This window comes from Leuresthes tenuis, unplaced genomic scaffold, assembly GCF_036924035.1.
Source record: "Leuresthes tenuis unplaced genomic scaffold, fLeuTen1.0.hap1 SCAF_7, whole genome shotgun sequence".
In the NCBI taxonomy this organism is placed as follows: domain Eukaryota; kingdom Metazoa; phylum Chordata; class Actinopteri; order Atheriniformes; family Atherinopsidae; genus Leuresthes; species Leuresthes tenuis.
The window spans coordinates 24676072-24696345 of record NW_027325361.1 but is presented as its reverse complement, the minus strand read 5'-3'; the positions used below and the strand labels follow the sequence as shown (position 1 = coordinate 24696345).

At 40.2% G+C, this 20274-nt stretch overlaps 2 protein-coding genes across 2 annotated transcripts in view; one reads left to right on the top strand and one right to left on the bottom strand.

Annotated features, from left to right (window-relative positions):
• Nucleotides 1-20274, bottom strand: part of LOC140312341 (allantoinase, mitochondrial) — a 505108-nt gene that overhangs the window by 300776 nt on the left and 184058 nt on the right. The window lies entirely within an intron of this gene.
• Nucleotides 6141-14116, top strand: amotl2a (angiomotin like 2a). The gene is made up of 11 exons (XM_072390140.1): nt 6141-6370; nt 7025-7818; nt 7949-8087; nt 8459-8603; nt 8704-8796; nt 10026-10321; nt 10870-11054; nt 11159-11260; nt 11355-11515; nt 11852-12031; nt 12272-14116. The coding sequence occupies exons 2-11, from the start codon at nt 7106-7108 to the stop codon at nt 12355-12357; spliced, it is 2100 nt and encodes a 699-aa protein (XP_072246241.1). The 5' UTR covers nt 6141-6370; nt 7025-7105; the 3' UTR covers nt 12358-14116.

The following is a 20274-nucleotide window of genomic DNA, read 5'->3' as shown; positions in this document are numbered from 1 at the left end:
GTGTGGTGTAAAACTTATGATGGTTTGATCAACAGGAATATTATATGCATTATGTAATATATGTAATATACAATTGCATTTCTCTGTGGTATATATGTACTGTCTGTGCATGCACGGAACATGCATGGGTAAGGTAAACAGACAACTTTTTTTGGATGGAGACATTAAAGAGTTATAGTTTGCTCAATATCTTAACAATTTTTTTATTACTCGTGGTGGATTTCAAATCAATTGGAGATGATCCAGTATTCTGTACAGTTACCAGGTTTGTAAAACCAAAATTGGGACTTGCATTAGAAGTTAAGCCCTTATGTTCACCTTATCTGGCCCTAGGTACTTTTCCATTGCGCATAGTTTCATGAGCAGCCATCAGTTTGTTCCTGTTTGGTAAATTAATTGAGACCAACTCTCAAATTCAAGATAAATTAATTTCTTGTCTATTTTATTGAATTTATCACAGATAAGCCAGCGGGTTCAGTTTGTGGATGTAAAACGTTTCTATATGATTATGTACCTTATAACAGAAATGCATAACTTATCAAATTAACTTAGACCATTTGTGCATGTGTAAATAGCAAATGATGTTTAACCACAACCATCTATAACTGTCACTGTTTATTATTGTAATTAAAGATATAGATCCTCTGAAGTTTCATCTTGCCCTAAACCTAACTTGTTGTCTAACCTAAAAATAAACCAATCCTTCGACATAGAGCTCTCACATCAGGAAAAGTCTAACAGTTTCTATTTTCTAACAGTTTTTGTGGCAGATCTCCTGTCTGACGGTCAAGTCAGAGCTAAGGAACTAACCAGTTAGGATTAAACTAATTTGATTGCAGTTTAAGTCAAACTAAAAACCCAAATTAGTCACAGATTTGGCATAGGAGAAGTTTTAACTACTAACAGATTCAACACTTTACATGCTTTTATATCTGCTCACATCTGCTCGTATACCTAAAGACAGATGTAAGGAAGTGCAGCAGGAAGTGCAGCACATGAATGGAGTCATATCTGTGTTCAGCGGAGGGTTGAAAGTAAAGGAACACTTTCATACGAAAAGCAATATATATTAGCAATATACTAATATTTCAAGAGAGCTTTCTTTTTCACTGATGTGGTAGGTGAAATGAGAGTCAAGCTTGTAGTGCTCAGAGCAATTCACTGATTTAGTTTAATCTAGAATTTAATAAAGTTAATAAAAAGAAATAGAACAGAAATGAGTCCATGGAGCAATCATGAAAATATGTGTTTTTGCTTTATCTGTAAACAGCATCATCCACAAGTGTAGCCCTGTTTAGAGTTCCTCACTGGTTTAGTGTCACATGTTTACTTTTATGATGATATGAGGAATTTCTTGTGTCACCAGGAGCAAGGGATCCTTTTTCCTAGAAGTTCAGCAAGTCAGACTTTCGTAACAGGTTTTTCCACCTCCCGTTGTCTCGTGGCCCCCAATTATGGTCACTGGTGATTACTGAGAACTTTTTTACAGTGAGACAGCAAATGATGACAAGATGTCTCTGATTTCTGATTTTTCAAAGTCACCTCCAACTGATACAGTTCATCAAGAGATTAATTTGATCTGCATATTTAGTCTGCGTCTCCACACATTGGAAGTTAATTCAACGCTCCTATGAAAATTCCTTTTGGTCCAGGGTAACATTTTTTTAGATTCACAAATCACTTATAGCTATTGTCTACTAAAGAAGAGGTTTTACGTTACAGTTGTTCATTCATTGGAGAAACCCCCCATTAGAAGAAAATGTCAGTTGGTGATGGCTGGCCTCCTGACATCCTCAGTAAAACAACAGACGGGAGGCTCAGCCAGAGCCCATGCACATGGTAATGTGAGGAATGCGGCCATTTCCTCCTTTGCAGGAAAACAAAAGGAGCTGCTGGAGCGCCAAGCCTCTCCCACCTCACGTAACAAGGATGGTGCTCCCAGTTCAGTCTTTATTGTGTTAACCCAGTCAGCCCAGGCTGGGCCATTAACAGGTTCAAATGGCGGGTCCTAAATGTCACTCTTTTAAGATTTTCCTCCAAGTTTCAATCACACCACAGTTATCAACAAGAGACTTTTTTTTTTTTTTTTTTTTAGAAAATATGCATCGTAGCAGCCCACTGTCAGAAACGCACCTCTGTCTCTATTGACAGCTGTGAAAAATATAACATTTGCTGTTCTCTCACCGTAAAACACAACAGTCTAAACTTTCTAAACTAATCTAGATTATCTGAAGTAGATTAGGAGGTTTATTTCTCTTTTTAAAAAAGAATCTTGTGGGTAAATCAATTAGACGTTTCTGTAAATGGCTGTAAAAAAAATACTGCTGCCCCTCTCAAATTCTAAATACAAAGTCATATGCATAGGTTTTCGTGTAGCTGAAAAGGTAGCATCAGTAAACTTGACTCTGTCCATAGATAAAATACATGTACTTTCTACATATGTGTAAATATATTTGTATTTTAATATATGACATATAAACATGTGGTGTGGCCTGCATACTAAAATTATCTGTGGGATACATTTCAGTAATGTCATTTCCAGAGAATGGAATGACACTCATTCAGGTGTTTGACGCTAAACCTGGTCATGTTGAGGTTGGGTGTACGTGTGAAAAATAATGACGACTTGTTCCAGCAAGTTTAGCACTGATTCACACTGAGTGTGCATTTTAGTGAAAAGAGCAACATAAGTAGTGCTGTGTGGTGTCAGTTTTCCATTAACCTAACATCATGATTACATAATTCATTTACATTTTCTGTAAAGATTTCCTCTGGCAGGGCTGCACGGTGGTGTGGTGGTTAACACCGTTGCCTCACAGCAAGAGGGTTCCAGGTTCAATCCCTGCCTTTCTGTGTGGAGTTTGCATGTTCTCCAGCTTCCTCCCACCGTCCAAAAGGTTAGGTTAGGTTAATTGAAGACTCTAAAATTGTCCTTGAGTGTGAGTGTGAGAAAATGGATGGATTTCCTCTGGCATGTCAAAGCTACATCTTAAAGCTCTTTCCCACATTGTAATTAAAGTGAGTGTTACTCTGTGCAGGTGGCTTGGGATGATGATTCAACAGAAATGCTACACAAGGTTAATCAAACAGTACTGAATGATAAAGCAGTATTGGTGTGTGATTTTATCTCATTGAAGTTTCACAGTGGGGTGAGAATTAATATTTTGATTGTAGGCTACATCAAATCTAGCAGGGACAAAGTTAGCCAGCACAGTTATTTGCATTGGTGTAGAGCATTAGATGAGAAGCTAGATACCACTTTCATATCATATGTATGCTAATTATGAAACTACGATGCAGATTAGCTTAATCTAGCATAAAAATTGAAAATGGAAGCAATGGTTCAATTAAAACGTTAAGATTACTACATGTTTTATCTAGTTTAATTTCTACATTGAGTCATTGCTTTTGGTTTCCTTTTTTGCTCCCCGTTCTGCTTTTCAGATATAGCAACAGAATAGCTAGTTAAAGCTGGTGCTGTTTTGTACCTGGTGGGGTAGCTTGTCACAGTGTATTCTAGTAAACTACTTTTTTTTCCTTTTTAGATAAAGAATGCATGCCTTTAATGACAAGCAGAAAAGTTCCGCTTTTTGCTGTCGTAGTGTCACCCTTTTCACTCCTCAATGTGAGGAGCTTGTCAAAGTTTAGTTACACATAAGCTACACTTGTTTAAGGTATGTGGGATATGTCTATGTAGCCAACTGATACATACTATAAACTGCAATATACATAAAACCACATTTATACTCACATCTGAAATACTTACTAAGGGATTTTGGAATTTGCATTCCATCTGCCTCAGTAGTTGAAACTTGGAGCTTGGAATGACGCCACACCAGAGCTGACCATGTTCAAGTTCAAATGCAAATCAGAAAGTAGTGTGATTTGCTCATTGTCGTGATCAACAATGCATTACACTGTATTTTGCACTTATAAACACCATAGCAATATATGTACTGAAAGAGGTACACAAGATACTGTGTGTGACTGGGACGCAAACTGACAGAAATGCTAATAAACAGGGGCAGCCATGTTGGATTTCAAGGTTGGGACTGGAGAGATTCCTCCAAGTCGGAAATTTGACTTCAGAGGTGATTCCAGTTGGTTGTTCCTACTGGATGCTCAAATTCCAACTTCCAAGTTCAAAAGGAAACCACCACAATTAATTTTTTCTTAGCCTCGGCCCAGAGCCATGCTAGCCATTTTTCCATGTTTCCAGTCTTTGTGTTAAGCTAGGCTAACCAAACCTCTTGGCTCTAACTAACGAGGCGCATTTCTAGAAAAATTGTAAAGCTTTCAAATGTAACAGAAACTTTAATCAATTATTTGTTTATTTGTTTGAACTCTTATTCAACAGCCACAAGTACAAAGGAAAATGTTTTCATTGTCCCCACTGACCAATCTTGTTGCTAGCAGTAAAAAGTTGGAAGAGCATCAAGCAAACAAAGAAAAGAATTATAGAATATACAAGTCATGCTGTTCTGTAACAGTAAACCTTTCTAGTTATGGGGTTTAAAATTCTTATCCTGCAGATGTGAGGCTGATGTGAAACTATATGATAAAGCATCTAGCAACAACACAGTGGTGTTATAAACCTTTCCTTATCTTGGTAACTCAGTTTAATCATAACATGGTAAAACTGAATTGATTGTTATCAGTAGTTCAGCATTCTTAAGCAACTGTTGGACTTTAACTGCCATGAGAATCAACAGGTTCACCTGTGAATGTATGAGATAAAGTAGCCTACTGTTTGTACATACTGCACTACATTAACAAGTGGAGACTTGTTCACCCCCCACAACCTTAAGCCGCCACATTAGGATGATGATTTTCATGCAAAGAAAAAGGGTTCACTCAATGCCAAGACCCAACCCCCACCACCAGCTGATCCCAGTGTCTACATCTACATGCATGGGTGTGATTGTGAATGAAGCACTGATGTTAGTGGTGGAGGGGAGAACAGCAGATGGCAGGGCTGCCCCGTCATGTCTGCTTTTTGGGGAGAACAATGCATCTCTTAGAGCTCTTATTAAAGGAGGGGACTGGGATTTGAGTCCACGGACAGCTGGCAGGCAACATGCCTCGCACCCGCCCCCTCTCCCACCGTTTCCACACACACAGACACACACTCTGCAATTAAATGGCACGGGCCACGGCTTAAACATTTACCATGGCCATACAAACAAAAGAAAAGAAAGGTCCATCTCTCAACTGTGTGATGCTTTTTTCGTCAATACCTCAGTGTGGTGGTTATAATGGAAGGTGTTTTTAAGTTTGTTTACTGTTTCTATCATGAAGCAAAATCTAGCATTCAATACATTATAGCATTAATTATCACTAGTCATGATTGTATTTTTGTCATTTTTGACAATTGTACTTCTTTTTTATCCATCTAATATAACCATCAGTTATCAATTTATCAAGCAGACATAGCACAGAGCTTCTCATACGTTAACATGTGCTGTATAAACTCTATAAAGGAGTTTTGAATAATTTTGGGAAAGCAATGGCTGCACGGTGGTGTGGTGGGTTCCAGGTTCAACTCCCGGCTGGGGTCTTTCTGTGCGGAGTTTGAATGTTCTCCTCATGTATTCATGGGTTCTCTCCGGGTACTCCGGCTTCCTCCCACCGTCCAAAAACATGCATGTTAGGTTAATTGGTGTCTCTAAAATTGTCCTTGAGTGTGTGTGGTTGTTTGTCACGTTTGTCTCTATGTGGCCCTGTGATTGACTGGCGACCTGTCCAGGGTGTACCCGGCCTCTCGCCCGATGACGGCAGGGATAGGCTCCAGCTCCTTTTCTACACACAAACCCTACAAGTCTACCTCATACCTCATTCTTTAAATATTTCTGTAAAGATTTTATAGCACTGAGGTCGTAAAGTTTTACTTTATGATCTTTTTTTTTAATCCTCTGCAGTCTCACAAAAAAAGCCTCTCTATAAAACTGTATGAACTGATTTAACCGAAGAAGCTTCGAGGACTTCAAATTCCTAAAACGATACAACAACAAAAACAGCTCTTTTACATGACACAAGCAGCCAGCTGCGGTAGTGCTGCTGCTATGAAACCAATTTTTGGGGTTTAACCCCGCCCCCTCTCCCCTGCTCTTCCTCCTCCTCCTCCTCCTCCCCTGTGATCCCACAGGGACTCGGAGCCTTTACATTCCACTCATTCCAGCCGCAGCGAACAATCGCCTCTCAGTTATTTATTAGCGGCTCGCTGCTCTGCTCCGCTCAGTTTTGCTGCTGCTGCCCGTCGGCGCGCGCACATGTTCATGGAGGAAACGAGCTCTGATATCTTTCAAATAAACGCGGAATATTTAAAGGAGATAGCGTTACACGCCTAGCTGTGTAATGAAACTTGAAAGTGGTAAGTTTTTTAAATTTAATTTTATTCTAACATGTATGAGATAGCATTCCGGGCGGTTTATAATGTGGATGCCATATGACCCGAGGTGCCATTGGCTTCCCGTATGGCGCAGTTTAAATGCATGTGTGAGTTATTGACTTCTGTTTTAAAGTTAAAGCCTGGTGGAGCGCTTGTGCTACGCTTGTATTTGTATTGTAAGTGGGTATTTCAACTGGCTTAAATCTTGATTTCCACTTATATATATTTTTTTCATCATCACTTGGATTACATTTATCTAATATATTCTCGGATTGCCTCAAATTGTCATTTTTATTTCCAGCATAAATTGGGCAATCTGTTGTGATCCATGTTAAACTTGTGGAATGTGTGTTTATTGTTGAGCAAGTGCACGTGCGCGTCTGTTGAGTGTAACACCTTTCTGACTGGAAAAGGTTACACATTAGTGTGTGAGCAATAAAACTGGATCTGTAGTGAAATCATTTCAAGGGTATTTCCAGCAACAGCTCAAACACCGTAAAAAGTATTGTGTAATAGTGATAATAGTGAGAGGTGATAAACTGTATAGTGAGGAATGTTGTCAGCAGCTCTGAGCTTTAGCAGATTAAATGTAGCACAAATGTTTTTGATTGATAAACAATCTTGTTTTCTTTGCAGACTTGTGATTTGTGACGTTCCCACACCACCACATCAAGGTTTGTTTTGATTTGATTTTACACTTAATTCCCTCTGAGTGAAATGAGAACCTCTGAAGACTCCTCTGGAACGGTCCTGCACCGTCTCATCCAAGAGCAGCTGCGTTACGGAAACCTGACAGACACTCGCACTCTTTTGGCTATCCAGCAGCAAGCCCTGCGTGGAGGGAGCAGCGGTGGGGGTACGGGCAGCCCCCGCTCCTCTCTGGAGAGCCTCACTCATGAGGAAAACCAGTACATGCAGATGTCTACGCGGCAGGAGCCTCAAGGCCAGGAGCACCAGGGGGACTGCCTGCATTCTGAGAGCCCTGTGTGCCATCTGTACCAGCTCCACGGGGAGGAGCTGCCAACTTATGAGGAGGCCAAAGCCCACTCCCAATACCTGATCTCTCAGAAGGAACAAGCAGAGCAGGACGGCCTCGGCGTGGATATAATGACAAGCCAAAGTGAGGCACAGTGGGATCTGAAGAGAGAGCATGCTCGCTCTCTGAGTGAGAGGCTCATGCAGCTCTCTCTGGAGAGAAATGGACACAGAGACAGCCTGGCCATGAGCTCTTCACACAGCTATCCACAGCTGTATAATAACACAGCCGTGGCACCTGACAGACAAAGAGCCCACCACTGGGCAGAGCAGCGTGGACCACCCCCAGACTATCCTCTCTACGCCAGAGTTCCTGAATACATGCTCAGCCACTCGCAGGAGCATGTGCATTACCACAGAGACCCTCCTCCCCCCTTCTACTCAGAGCATCACAGGTATTCCCCACAACCACGTCCCATTGTGGAAGAATGACTTATTCTGACCCAGTAAAGAGCTTTCTTTCTTTTTTTTTCTTGTGGTTTTCAGCTGTCATAGTAATGAATTACTCATGTCTGCCCTCAACAGGTATGCGTCTGCTCAGTATCAGGCGGGTCACAACAGCATCACCACAGCCTCTAACAGCAACGACATGTTGATGCGAGAGAATGAGCGGCTCAGGAAGGAGTTGGAGGTGTACACTGAGAAGGCCGCCAGGCTACAGAAGGTGAGAGCTGGACTCTGGATGGAAAAGCAGTAGTTTCTTGCCATGGCAGGTTGATAAGTTGTCTGGCACTAAATTTCATATGTGCGCTCATGTGTGGGTTCACTGAGGAAGAGTTCAGAGTTTTCTCACTATTTCAGAGCCTTGAATGCCTACAATGCTTCCCATCTCCAAATCTGTGTCACATTGATGCTTTAGGAAATAAATGTCCTGACCCTGGAACCCTCAAGTGTTTAGTTAGCATTTCTGATCTGTTTGTAGATGGCAGCTGCAGAATTAGCCTCACCAAATAGCATTGCTGCATTAACAACAATCCAGAGAGCAAATAGGGAATTCTCTCACAGACTGATCTTCTTCTCACATTTTCTTCCCAGTTGGAGCTTGAGATTCAAAGAATATCTGAGGCTTACGAGATCCTGATGAAAGGCTCTGCCAAGCGTGAAACTCTGGAGAAAACAATGAGGAACAAACTGGAGGCAGAAATTAAGAGGTTGCATGACTTTAACAGAGACCTGAGAGGTATTTGTCCACTTATCTGCTGAGACAAAACCATCTGCTTTTTAATGTAACTTTATAAATGTGTATAACCAATATGTTACTTTTGCTTCCTTCTGTACAGAGCAACTTGACACAGCTAACAAACACAGAACAGCCAAAGACGCTGAGTGCACAGACCAGAGGCAGCATGTCTTTGTTAAACTCCTGGAGCAAAGTGAGTAAATTTCTGCATTAGTCTTTTGTAACTGATCTGATTTGTTAAGTCAGACTTCCCTGTGAAGCACTTAACAATAGGAGGAACATAGTTGAGCAGGGATTGGTTTCCTCCTACAGTGATGTGATACGAGACATGTCAGCACAGAAAGGGCTCTCTAGTGTTAATGTAGACGCCAGCCGTTTTTCCTTGTTGCTGTAAATGTGACCTGAATTCCAGGAATTTTTTGGGTTATTTCATGCTCCTCCATCCTTAGCTCCGTCTTGCATCAATGCTGACTTTCCTCCTCAAGGGTAACTAATAAGTTTGGGACTCCAGGGTATCCTGACCTAGCTCAGCAAGCTCCTTCTCCTTGTTTGGACATTTCTTTACACCTTGGCTTAAGGACAGTTGAGTGGTTGTGAAAATGACATTCTTTTTATTTCTGTGCAGGAAATCTTTACCAGATTGATTATTAATGAGTTAAAATTTCCCTTTCATTTGATGTTAAGAATCAGGTGGAATAACAATTGCAGTTAAAGCAGGTCTGTGATTGTCTGGAGTCATCAGATTATTCATATAATTCAGTTATCTTGCCACAACAGAGGCAAACCCACAAACACAAATGCCAATCAAAAACAGTGGAGGTTTTCTTTTCTCTTTCTCTCTTTTTTTTATGACGAGAACCACTTGAGCTATATTTTGAGCTGCTTGTTTACTTGACGTCCTTAGAAACATTCCAGAGCTTTTGCCAGTACAAAGCTATGCTTGTGTGCGTAAGTGGATAAGAGGAAGTCTGCATTCCATCCACAGGCATGCACTTGTGTTGTGTAATCAGCCCCCCTTTTTTAAAGTGGCACAGGAGAGCCATATAAACTGGCTTTCCTGTCGAAAAAGCGCTCATTAAAGTGTGGACCATGGCTCCATTAATAAAGGAGAAATGTCTTATTGTAATGTCACTTTTAGGTGTTCTAAACCTTAACCTTCTAAACAAGCTTAAATTGTGGTTTGATAGCTCTTATTGCTGAAACATGCTTTGACAGGTACAAGTGTTAATGTGTCTTGATGGGTAACATTCCAAAGAAAATGCAACTCCATGAGTGATTGTTTCGTCAGTCAACTGACCCCAGCAATGACAACTGAATTGTAATAACATTCCTTCAACCCCCACCCTCTTCAAGGATTATTTCACTCATAACTCTGTCTTCCAATAACCTGCTGTTTTTGTTTTTAACCCTTCCGTTTCTCAGATGAAGAGCAGCAGCGGGAGCGTGAACGCCAGGAGAGGCAGATTCAGCATCTGCGTGTGTCCGGGGAGGAATGCCAGCGGAGGCGGGAGCTGTTGGAGCAGGCCCTGGCCTCAGCGCAGACCCGCAACCGGCAGCTGGAGGAAGAGCTGCGGAGAAAAAGAGCCTACGTAAAGAAAGTAGAACGGCTGCAGAGTGCGCTGGCTCAGCTACAGGCAGCGTGTGAGAAGAGGGAGGTGCTGGAGCTGCGGCTGCGTACTCGGCTTGAGCAGGAACTGAAAAGCCTCAGGGCGCAACAGGTTAGCAGAAAATGACTATTAAATCTGCAGCTTAAAGGAAGAGTTTGAGGAATATGTTGTTGAGGATGTGGCTCTCATTTCTTTATCCTAAACTTGAATCTGCAGTTGAGAAACTGTAGCTTAGCTTAGCATAAGAACTGGAATCAGGTCAAGCAGTCTTAAAGTTTTTATCATACAGTGAAAAGCTAAAAAATTAACACCATATAATTACTTTTGGTGCTTATGTTCAACTAGTTGACTTCTGTGTGCAGATTCATATTGACTTGATTCAAATAGTACAACAAACAATGCCATTTTCACACAGCAGAAGTGCAAATAAGAAGGACGTTGTATATATGTTTTCAACTGGAGTGGATCCACTCATATGTCACTGGTCAAAGGGCCTAGCCTACGTCTGTTACAGCATTGTTCATACTTCACTGTCCATGCAAGTAGAAAAAGAAATCTGAGCAATGAACACAGCAAATTTTACCCATGACTGAAAATGCTTGAAACAATTGTGTACTTAATAGTTTATTACTCTGTTGTGTCTTTCATCTCAGTCCCAGAATCAGGCAGCTGATCTCACAACTTCGGAACTTAGTTCTTCCACATTACAGCAGCAGCTGAGGGAAAAAGAAGAGCGTATTCTGGCCCTCGAGGCAGACATCACCAAGTGGGAGCAAAAGTACCTGGAAGAGAGCACCATGAGGCAGTTTGCTATGGATGCTGCTGCCACTGCTGCAACAGAGAGGTATGATGACATGATGACATTGTATCAAAGATGAAATCAATTGATTGTTAATCTAGTGAAGTTTAGGGATTCAGTCCTTTAACAGCAGTCTGGTTTACTTCCAGAGATACAACCATTATCAACCATTCACCCCGACATTCACCGAACAGCAGTTTCAATGAAGACCTGCCTTTGTCGAGTCAGAAACATCAGGAGATGGAGAACAGGTACTCCTCCGTGTATGTCTTTGTTACCATTCAATGCCTATGTATGACTGCTGTTTGGAGGATTTTAGATTCATGGCGTACTTCGTGTGTTCAGAATTCGAGTACTCCATGCTCACCTTATGGAGAAGGATGCTGTGATCAAAGTCCTCCAGCAGCGCTCCAAATGGGAACAAAGCAAGCTGGAGAAACAGGGGCTTCGTCCGGCCAGATCCGTCCCCACCATCAACACTGTGACCAACAGCACAGAGTGTAAAGGTGAGCTTTAATTTCTTACTATTCAGACCTCACCGAGGAAACTTGAATCTTCAATATGACGTGCTATCAAGCAACAACTGCTATAGCAGTCAGTGCCAGACAGAATGTATGCATCCCAAAAAAAAAAAAAAAAAGGAGGGAGTGGGAGACAACCCTTTCGTGTTACTCAAATAGACACCTTGTTTTTAAACTGGAATGCATATCATCTCTCACTCCAGAATAGCCTGATCCAGAATAGTCATGGGAAGAACAAGGCAGGACAGATGTTCTGTGGTGTGTAATTTTGGATGTAAAGCGGGTAATTAAACAGTGTCCTCTCTTTGTCTGCATTTGTAGGAAAGAGCCTCTCAGATGACCAGACAGGTGCTGCAGTGCTGAAACCTCCATCCTTTGTTGTGGCCAAGGGCCCAAACCGAGCCTCAGGCACCCAAAGTGATGAGGCCCTACAGGAGTGCAGGGTCACAGCAGAGCCTGGCAAACTTCAGCCATATGAGGAGATCTCCATGGCTTCCACTGGTAGGTTTTTGGAGTTATTACACAGCTCTACTACTCAACCTACTGTGCTACTCATTTTAAGACTATCCTGTCATTACTATTTAAAATGTAACTAGACCCAGGCCAGACTGAAGATTGGTATTTATATTTTGAGTCTTGATGATGAAATTAAACCAAGGTCAGCAGCCAGCATTGTAGTTGTATCTGATTTACCATATAAGCATTATTCTTCTAATTTGCTCGTTCACTCCTCACTTGTAGATGCTTCGGAGGAGCCAAAGGCAACGCTCAAGATGCTCAAGAGTACCGACAGTTCAGATTCAGAGGCATTTGAAATCCTTATTTGAGCTCTCACTACAGCTCAGATGACTGAATTGTGACAGCCACCACTGAAAGAAACCTTTGCTGACGTTAAAACCCTCTAACAACGTCTGGCTTAAAACAACGCATAGAGTGGAGTGTGTGGCTTGGTTTGATTTGAAGAGCTGAGCTTTCCTTCAACTGTTTCTGCACATTTCATAAATGGACAGTGGGAATTATTTAAGGTACCTGGACAGTATTTTGCAAAATGACAGGAACTGGGCTGCTGATGGTGCATGTTATCTGATTAGTTATGAATTGTATTTGGACTTGTAAATGCTGCTCATATAGTGATGTGACTTTTTCTGTTTGAGAGGTGACTCATGTTATTGTGCTCCACTTTTTAAATACTACACAAATGGCTCACTTTTTTTGGGTATACCAACATGATTAGTCTGCTTTTTGTTTGGTTTATCTTGAATTTACTGTAGCATCCCGAAACCATACCCTTTAAAAGTAGTGGGAATATTTATAATCATAGTCAGAATAAGCATGCTCTGTGTTTTAATGCCATGTTTGAGGATTATTCTGTTTCACAAGACAGCTCAAACTTAGATTAACAGTTGTTCCTCTCTTTAAAATACATTTGGGGCCCCTTGCTCACGACTCAGTAGAGGATTTGGAAACTTCCCTTGAATGTGGAGCTTGCAAGAACGCCTGCTCATTTCTGTCTCAAAAAAGCCTGCAAGGACTGACAGTGTTTCACTGGGGTCCAATTTTCCAGATCCCGGGTTAATGTTCGGGGGCCCCAAATGGCGACTGCCCAACATTTCACTCCCCTCCGATGACACACTGGAGCTAATCTTTTCACATTCCTTGCTGACGGAATGCTCCAGTTAAAGAAAAAGGCTATCTAAAGTCTGACCCTTCGGCCTTGTTTAAATGGCACGCATTCTCCACATGATTCCTTTTCTTGGACTGGTTATTTCTTCTGAGCCATGGTAGCTGGTTCTACCATAAGCATAGAAATGATAAACTATAATTGGCCTGCATTTGCTGGACTATTTGTTTTCTTATATTCAGCTGTGTTTTCTCCATTGCTCAAGCATCTCACATTGCTGAGTAGGCTATATACTTAACATGGAAATTTCTATTTATTTCACCCTGCTTAATGTAGGATTACTGAACACTGCTGAATGTAGACTACTGTTTCCAAGGAATGTGCTTTGTATTTAACTGGAATTTGCTCTGCCCTGCTTTGCCGCTACAATTTGACATTAGTTGATTTCCAAGGAAGCTCATGCGCTATCATCCAGTTATCATTCAGTTTTATCACTAATATTTTGTTATGTTAAAAACATGTATCAATAGAAGTTTTGTCTGAAGTGATATAGCATGTGAAATCTCACATTTAATTGGTTTTCCCCTTCACGCTTGTTCATCATATTTCCCATCACAGGGCATCTGCTGGTCAATGCCACATGTTAGTTTGAGTTACTGTCATTCGTTTATTTTGGAATGTTGCTGAAATGAATGGCTATTTGAAGTGAGAGAAGTTAATATATTTTGTTTGTTTGTTTTTCATTTATTTTATATATGAGTAATTGTTTTGTTCCTGGTGCCAAAGATGTACTCTATGTTTAAGTTATAACTGATGACAAATACAAGAGGCTCTGTTAAGGTGCCTTGCTTCAGCTGGTTGACCCAATTTGATGTTGCTGTGAACTTTTATAAAGGAAACATTTGTATGTATGCCTTGTAATGTCACAATAATAGATTAAAATTCTTAATATATGTCGGGCAAAAGGTTTTCAGTTTTGATTTTCTGCCCTCTTACTGAGGTAGGTTTATATATGAATTGAAAGTGGAATACAAAAACTACATTCTTTGACGTAAACTTTGACAACCACTTGCAGGGATCACTGAAACTTGTCAGTTAATAAAACATTAACCAAAACTTCACACTAAATTCATTCAATGTTGAATGTCGAGTGTTAGTAGAACTCAAAGAGATTTCAAAGCAATGTGCCAAAATTTCCACAGCAAGGCAGAAACGATGGCAGTGCTAACTATGTTAGCTGATAATTACAAAACTTTCGACACTGTGCAACTTATGTTTAAAGCTAAGCAATAAAGGATAAATATGTGAGCAGAAACATGACAAAAAAACCAGAAAAGAAACTAACAAGTCAAGTCAAGTCAAATTTGTACATTTCATGTACAAAACCATTTAAAGTGCTTTACATAAAATAAAAGCATTGTAGCGGGGAGCGGAAGACGCATTAAAAATACATAAAAGAATATAAAAAGAAAGAAAGTAAATACAATTAATTTAACATCATTAAAAACAAACAACAGTCTCGATAAGTTAAAAGATACCGTGCGGATTTCATGCATAGACACATGAGAAAATAAATGTTTTTGACCTGGATTGAAAAATGTCTACATTTGGAGACAGTTTAATCTCCACTGGCAGTTTGTTCCACTTGTTTGCAGCATAACAGCTAAATGCTGCTTCTCCATGTTTAGTCTGGACTCTGGACTGGACCAGCTGACCTGAGTCCTTGGATCTAAGAGCTCTGCTGGGTTGATATTCTCTGAACATATCACAGATGGATTTTGGGCCTAAACCGTTCTGGGATTTGTAAACCATCAGCAGGCTTTTAAAATCTATTCTGTGACTGACTGGAAGCCAGTGTAAAGATTTTAAAACTAATGTGATGTGTTCAGATCTCTTAGTCCTGGTTAAAACTCTAGCAGCAGTGTTCTGGATGAGCTGCAGATGTTTCATGCTCTTTTTGGGAAGTCCAGTTAAAAGACCATTACAGTAATCGAGTCTACTGGAGATGAATGCATGGATGAGTTTCTCCCAGTCTTTTTGGGAGAGAAAACCTTTAATTCTGTTGCTGTTTCTGAGTTGGTAAAAAGCTACCTTGGTGACAGCTTTGATGTGACTGCTGAAAGTCAGATCTGAGTCTATCAACACTCCAAGGTTATGAACTTGGTTAGTGATTGTAAAGGCCCGAGTCTCAAGATATTTACCAATGCTAACCCTCTTCTCTTTGTAAACTTTGTATTTCTGTCAGAAATGTAGACATTAGAATGTTGTGGCCTCAATGACCCATTGAATTTGGTTTACACTCCACAAACCATTACCGCTGAGTAAAATCCACTTCCCAGGTTTGAATTTACACTAACACTCCAGACTATAGATTATCCAGTCTTTTGAAATAATGACATGGGTGTTTATCATCTGGGTTACAAACTGCACAATCGACCATGGCCATTGTAACAGACATTTTACAAATTGAAGAAAAGTAAATGGCTTTAAATGAGGAAATGCAAAATTTGTTTCTTGTAGTGATGAGTTTTATTTCCTTGGCCTGTTTTACAATCTTTCAGTTTCTTGTTTTGGTTTTGTATCTTCATAGGTTTGGTTCACTTTCACTCTTAAACTTGTTTCACTTTTATTGCAGACAGGTGTTTGTTATGGGGGATTCCCACACTACATCTTCCAGAAAAATTGCAGTGGCAAGCAAACATGGGGAATAATTTAGCAGTCGAAGAATAACATCCCATAAAAATTGGTGCAGACCATTTACGATGTGGGATTTACTAACCAGTAGCATACTTTTTGTATGATATCACTTTAAAATGATCTGATCTCCTAAATGTTACAGAGCCCACAACTGTATCAGTTTTTCTATTTCTATTTTTCTATTTCAAAACAACCCAGACAAATCTTGTTCGCAGATGTGAGTGCTGCTGAGAAGATGGTCTCAACTCATTTGTAAGTCTCTTTGTTCTTTTATCCTCAGACATCACTGTGGAAGGAATAAGATATACGACAAAAAGATACCAGCCCTCACTGATGTAGAGTATTTGAGTATAAAGGGGGACCGCCCCACCATTGATTACTGGTATTCTGTTTTTGTTTTTTTGCCCTTTCTGGTCATGTTGACAACTCAAAGGGCTTTTACACTAAAGCCACATTCACCCACACACACACACACTTTTACAGCTGTCTATACAGTGTTACAGGCTACTCTGTGCTTTTAGTCGATCACATACAATCACACACCAGTGAACGAATGGAGTCAATGAGGGCTTCTGTGTCTTGCCCAAGGATCTTTTGAAATGTGGTCAATGGAAGCTGGGAATCCAACCACTGGCTTTTCAACTAGCAAATGACCACTCTTACTGCTGGGCTACATCCGCCCCAGTTCTCAGTCTTTCTTTGCTATGGTTGGTTGACAGGTTTCAGAAGAATCCAGAGGTGGATACCTTTAAGGCGTGTATATCAAGTGCATGCCCAAAAAAATCCTTGAGTAATCACGCAGTGTGTTTTCGCTTAATCTGAGTATCTTTATGATGTTTACCTTCAGCCCATGAGGACTGCACAAATACAGAATGATTTTATTGTCTATTTGGAAGTCAGAGTTTCTTCTTGGTATGTGCTTTCTTATGTATTTTCAAGCTGTTTTTACAAGCAAAACTCCATATGTAATCTTTGGCTTTTTAAGTAAATATTTTTCTCTTCCTTGTTACCCTAGTGAGCTTGGAATGGCATTCCACAGATGCCACACATTTTCCTCTGGCTTCCTTTTCTTGTAGCCAAGTGCCACTTTTCTAAGCTGAGAAAGCAGCAGTAATAAATCTGTATCTGTTGAATACCATTTTCAGCTGGGATACATGTGACACCATGGTGTCTGTGATATACCATTATTTTGGTCCCATCTGTGCTCACACAGATCACATTTCAGATATTTCCTCCTGCCTCTGAAGTCAGTACATGTAAGACACAAGCCCCCACCTAACTGTGTGTGACGTGAGGGGTAGGACTAGTGGGGGGTCCCTGCAGGGAAAAGGTTACGTGACTCCAGACACTGCCAAGTTTGAACTGCTTCACAATATGGGGTTCATTCCTGAAGGAATCTCAAGGGTCCGAAACTTGTCGTCATACAGCCAAGATGAAGAAAAATTCAATAAACGTGCTTGCATTCCACACACATCTGGACATTTGCTTAAATTACCGGGACTCCTGTCATCTCTAATGCATTTATCATCATTATGTTTTGATCACTTTTGACCCCTGGCAAGTGTGAGTGGTTCTCACTTTACCACATCAGTCATGTGGACAGATGTAAATAAAGTAACCTTGTTCAGACTTTTTATGTTTATTTATGGTCGGTTAACTAATGATGTGAAATAACATGTTTGTTCTTTGCATTTTCTCCAAAATGACATATTCCATATACATACAGTCAAGTAAGAATGAAAGTAGGGCACTATTTGGATCATAATGTGAGATGCAATCAATGTGTCTGGCATTCATACAGGAGACAGTAACGAATCATATGACTCATTTTGGAGGCTTTTAATCATAATTTATACTAAAAGCCTGTGTGAAATGCTTGGAAAAAAATAACTGTGTTCTGTGTTTTGCCTTAATTTCCATGGAGATCCCAAAACTTCCTGTCTACAGCAGTTATGGAATGTTCCCCCACCCCCTAACTTTTCCACATAAATCAGGGCAAAGTCTTCTAATTTTAGGGCTGTTACTTAGAAGATTCAAAACATACATAAAAGGCTATTTGCACTAAACTCCAGATCTGATTCCATTGAGGCATTGTATGGCTATTACGGCAAAAGGTATAAAGGTGTTTTGCTTTAGGCGTAGATAGTGGTTTAGCAGCTGGAAGAGCACCACACCTGTTTTGCTTCTCTGCCTCACCTCTAACACACCCACCTCTCATCCTTTTCTTATGAGATAATATGGGTGGTAGTGAATGTCATCAAGTCAAAACCGTTAATCGTTAGTAAGTATTTACAATTTAAAAGAATAGTTCAACATTGTGGCGAAGTGGTGGAGCACTTTTGTCTCAAACCAAGACACTTTTCTGGGTGGAGTTTTCACAGTCTCCCTGTGGCTGCTTGGTTTTCTCCATGTACTCCATTTCCTCCCAAAGTCAAGAGAAATGCATATTAAGTGATTTAGTAATTCTAAGTTTGCTGTCATTTTGAATTTGAGACCTCATGTATGACGTCTCTCTGTGTTGGTAAAGTGATGGACTGTCCACCTGTCTCAGGTGTACCCCAACACTCACCCACTGTCAGCTGGGGCCCCCATGCAACACTAAGCAGGAGTACAGTAGATGGATGGGTGTTCCTTTGCCTTCTAAAGGCCAAAACACAATTTCCACTGAGGTCTTTGTAACTTAAATGCCAATCATAGGCTGTGTCTGTCTGTGGTCCAAAATTTTTGACTGCACAAGTTATTTTCGCAGCTAAACAAACTACATGTGAGCTAAAAAATGTAAACTGGGTGCTCTTTTTGGTTACAGTTTGTATTTAATTGTGTTTATAATGCATTTCACTTTCCCTGACAATCAAGGAACTCATAACTTGTTATTTCCACAAGCAAACCAAAAAATGGAGACTTTCAAAGGACATCTGTGACAGGCAGGAGCTGGCTCCTGTGTCCAGTGAAGGCGCCAGCTGAGTTTCACCTGTTTTTAGTACAATTCTTGTTTACATTTCAACCGAAATTACTTGTTTGATTGAGCTTTTATGTGATGATATTATTCAGAAGTGGGTTAATAAATAAAGCTTAACTGCAACTGAAAAATAAATCCAGGAATGTATTGAAAACAGAATGGTAAGACAATGAGCTCACATATGAAATATCACGCACGTCAAAACTGCTACAGCGTGGTTCACTTAGAATAAGATTATTGGTATTGTGTGAAACCTTGAAGATATTTATTTCTCTCTACAACTGCCTTTTTCGTTCACACAATCTTCTTCTCTCAGGCTCTTTTCTCATCATTTGGTGTCTAATTGATATGATTAATCATAGAATCTTTAGAAGGTTGCAACACTCAGTTACAACAATCACTGTCTCCACCCTCCATTATTTGGTTTCAGAGGGATTTCAGAGGGATTTTAGAGGAATTTGCTTTCTCGAGTTAATATGCTACAGCATGCTTTTCTGCCAGCAAAGGCTTTAAAACAAACTAAATCTGAAAAACTGCTCCTGTTGGTCTCAGAACAGATTTCTTAAATATTGATTTATTTTTGTACAAAAAGGACAGGAAAAATAACACCATCATTATTCTGTGAAGCCAAAGTTCACTGAGCTATTTCTTGTCTGAAGAAGTTGACTTCCTTGTCATAATAAACTAAGAAACTTGTAAAGACTAGACTCACATATTCTTTGTCATTTTCATTAAAATGGTTGCATTTAACTTGATGTTAATCAATGTTTGAATCGCCACCCTGCTGGCTGCTTTCTGGGTTTCTGGGGGAGATGATTAAATTGCCATGTGTTTAGGAAGTCAGAAAGGGCCCAATAACAAATATTTTGTCTAGACTTTAATCAGGCCATGCATAAGACAGTGTCTATTATGAAACATACATTAAGCTTGCATGGCTGTTTGACTGGTTACAGTCTGGTCTTCTTGTGGTTTCCAGTGAATCAACTAGCCCTGACGGACTGATTCACTTTATGAGAAGAAATAAGAGATGAGTCAATTATGATGGGTGTCTGGAGCAACACCAAGATACCTGCAGAGAAGGGCAACCTCCAAGCTACATGAAGACAGTGGCACCTGAGTTAGCGGGGAAGGTCAGAATCTGTACAAGAAAACTGACATCTACAGTGTCTATGAATAATTGTCAAATTAGCAAAAGGGAAGAAATCATTTAGGCAAAGCGTGAAGAAAAGAAAAGAAAAAGATGATGGTCAATAGTTAATTTCTGCACTGTTTTTTATACTCAATCTTGATAAATGTATTAGCATTTCCCACGATCATCACTTCTAGATGAAAAAAAAAATCCTTGGCTTCTGCTTCTCAAAGCAACCCACATTATTTTCTTAACTAATCAGCAATAATATCTAAAGAATGATTGTCATGAGCTTTTCACAATCCCCAAGTTAAAGCAACATACCAGCAGGTGTATGT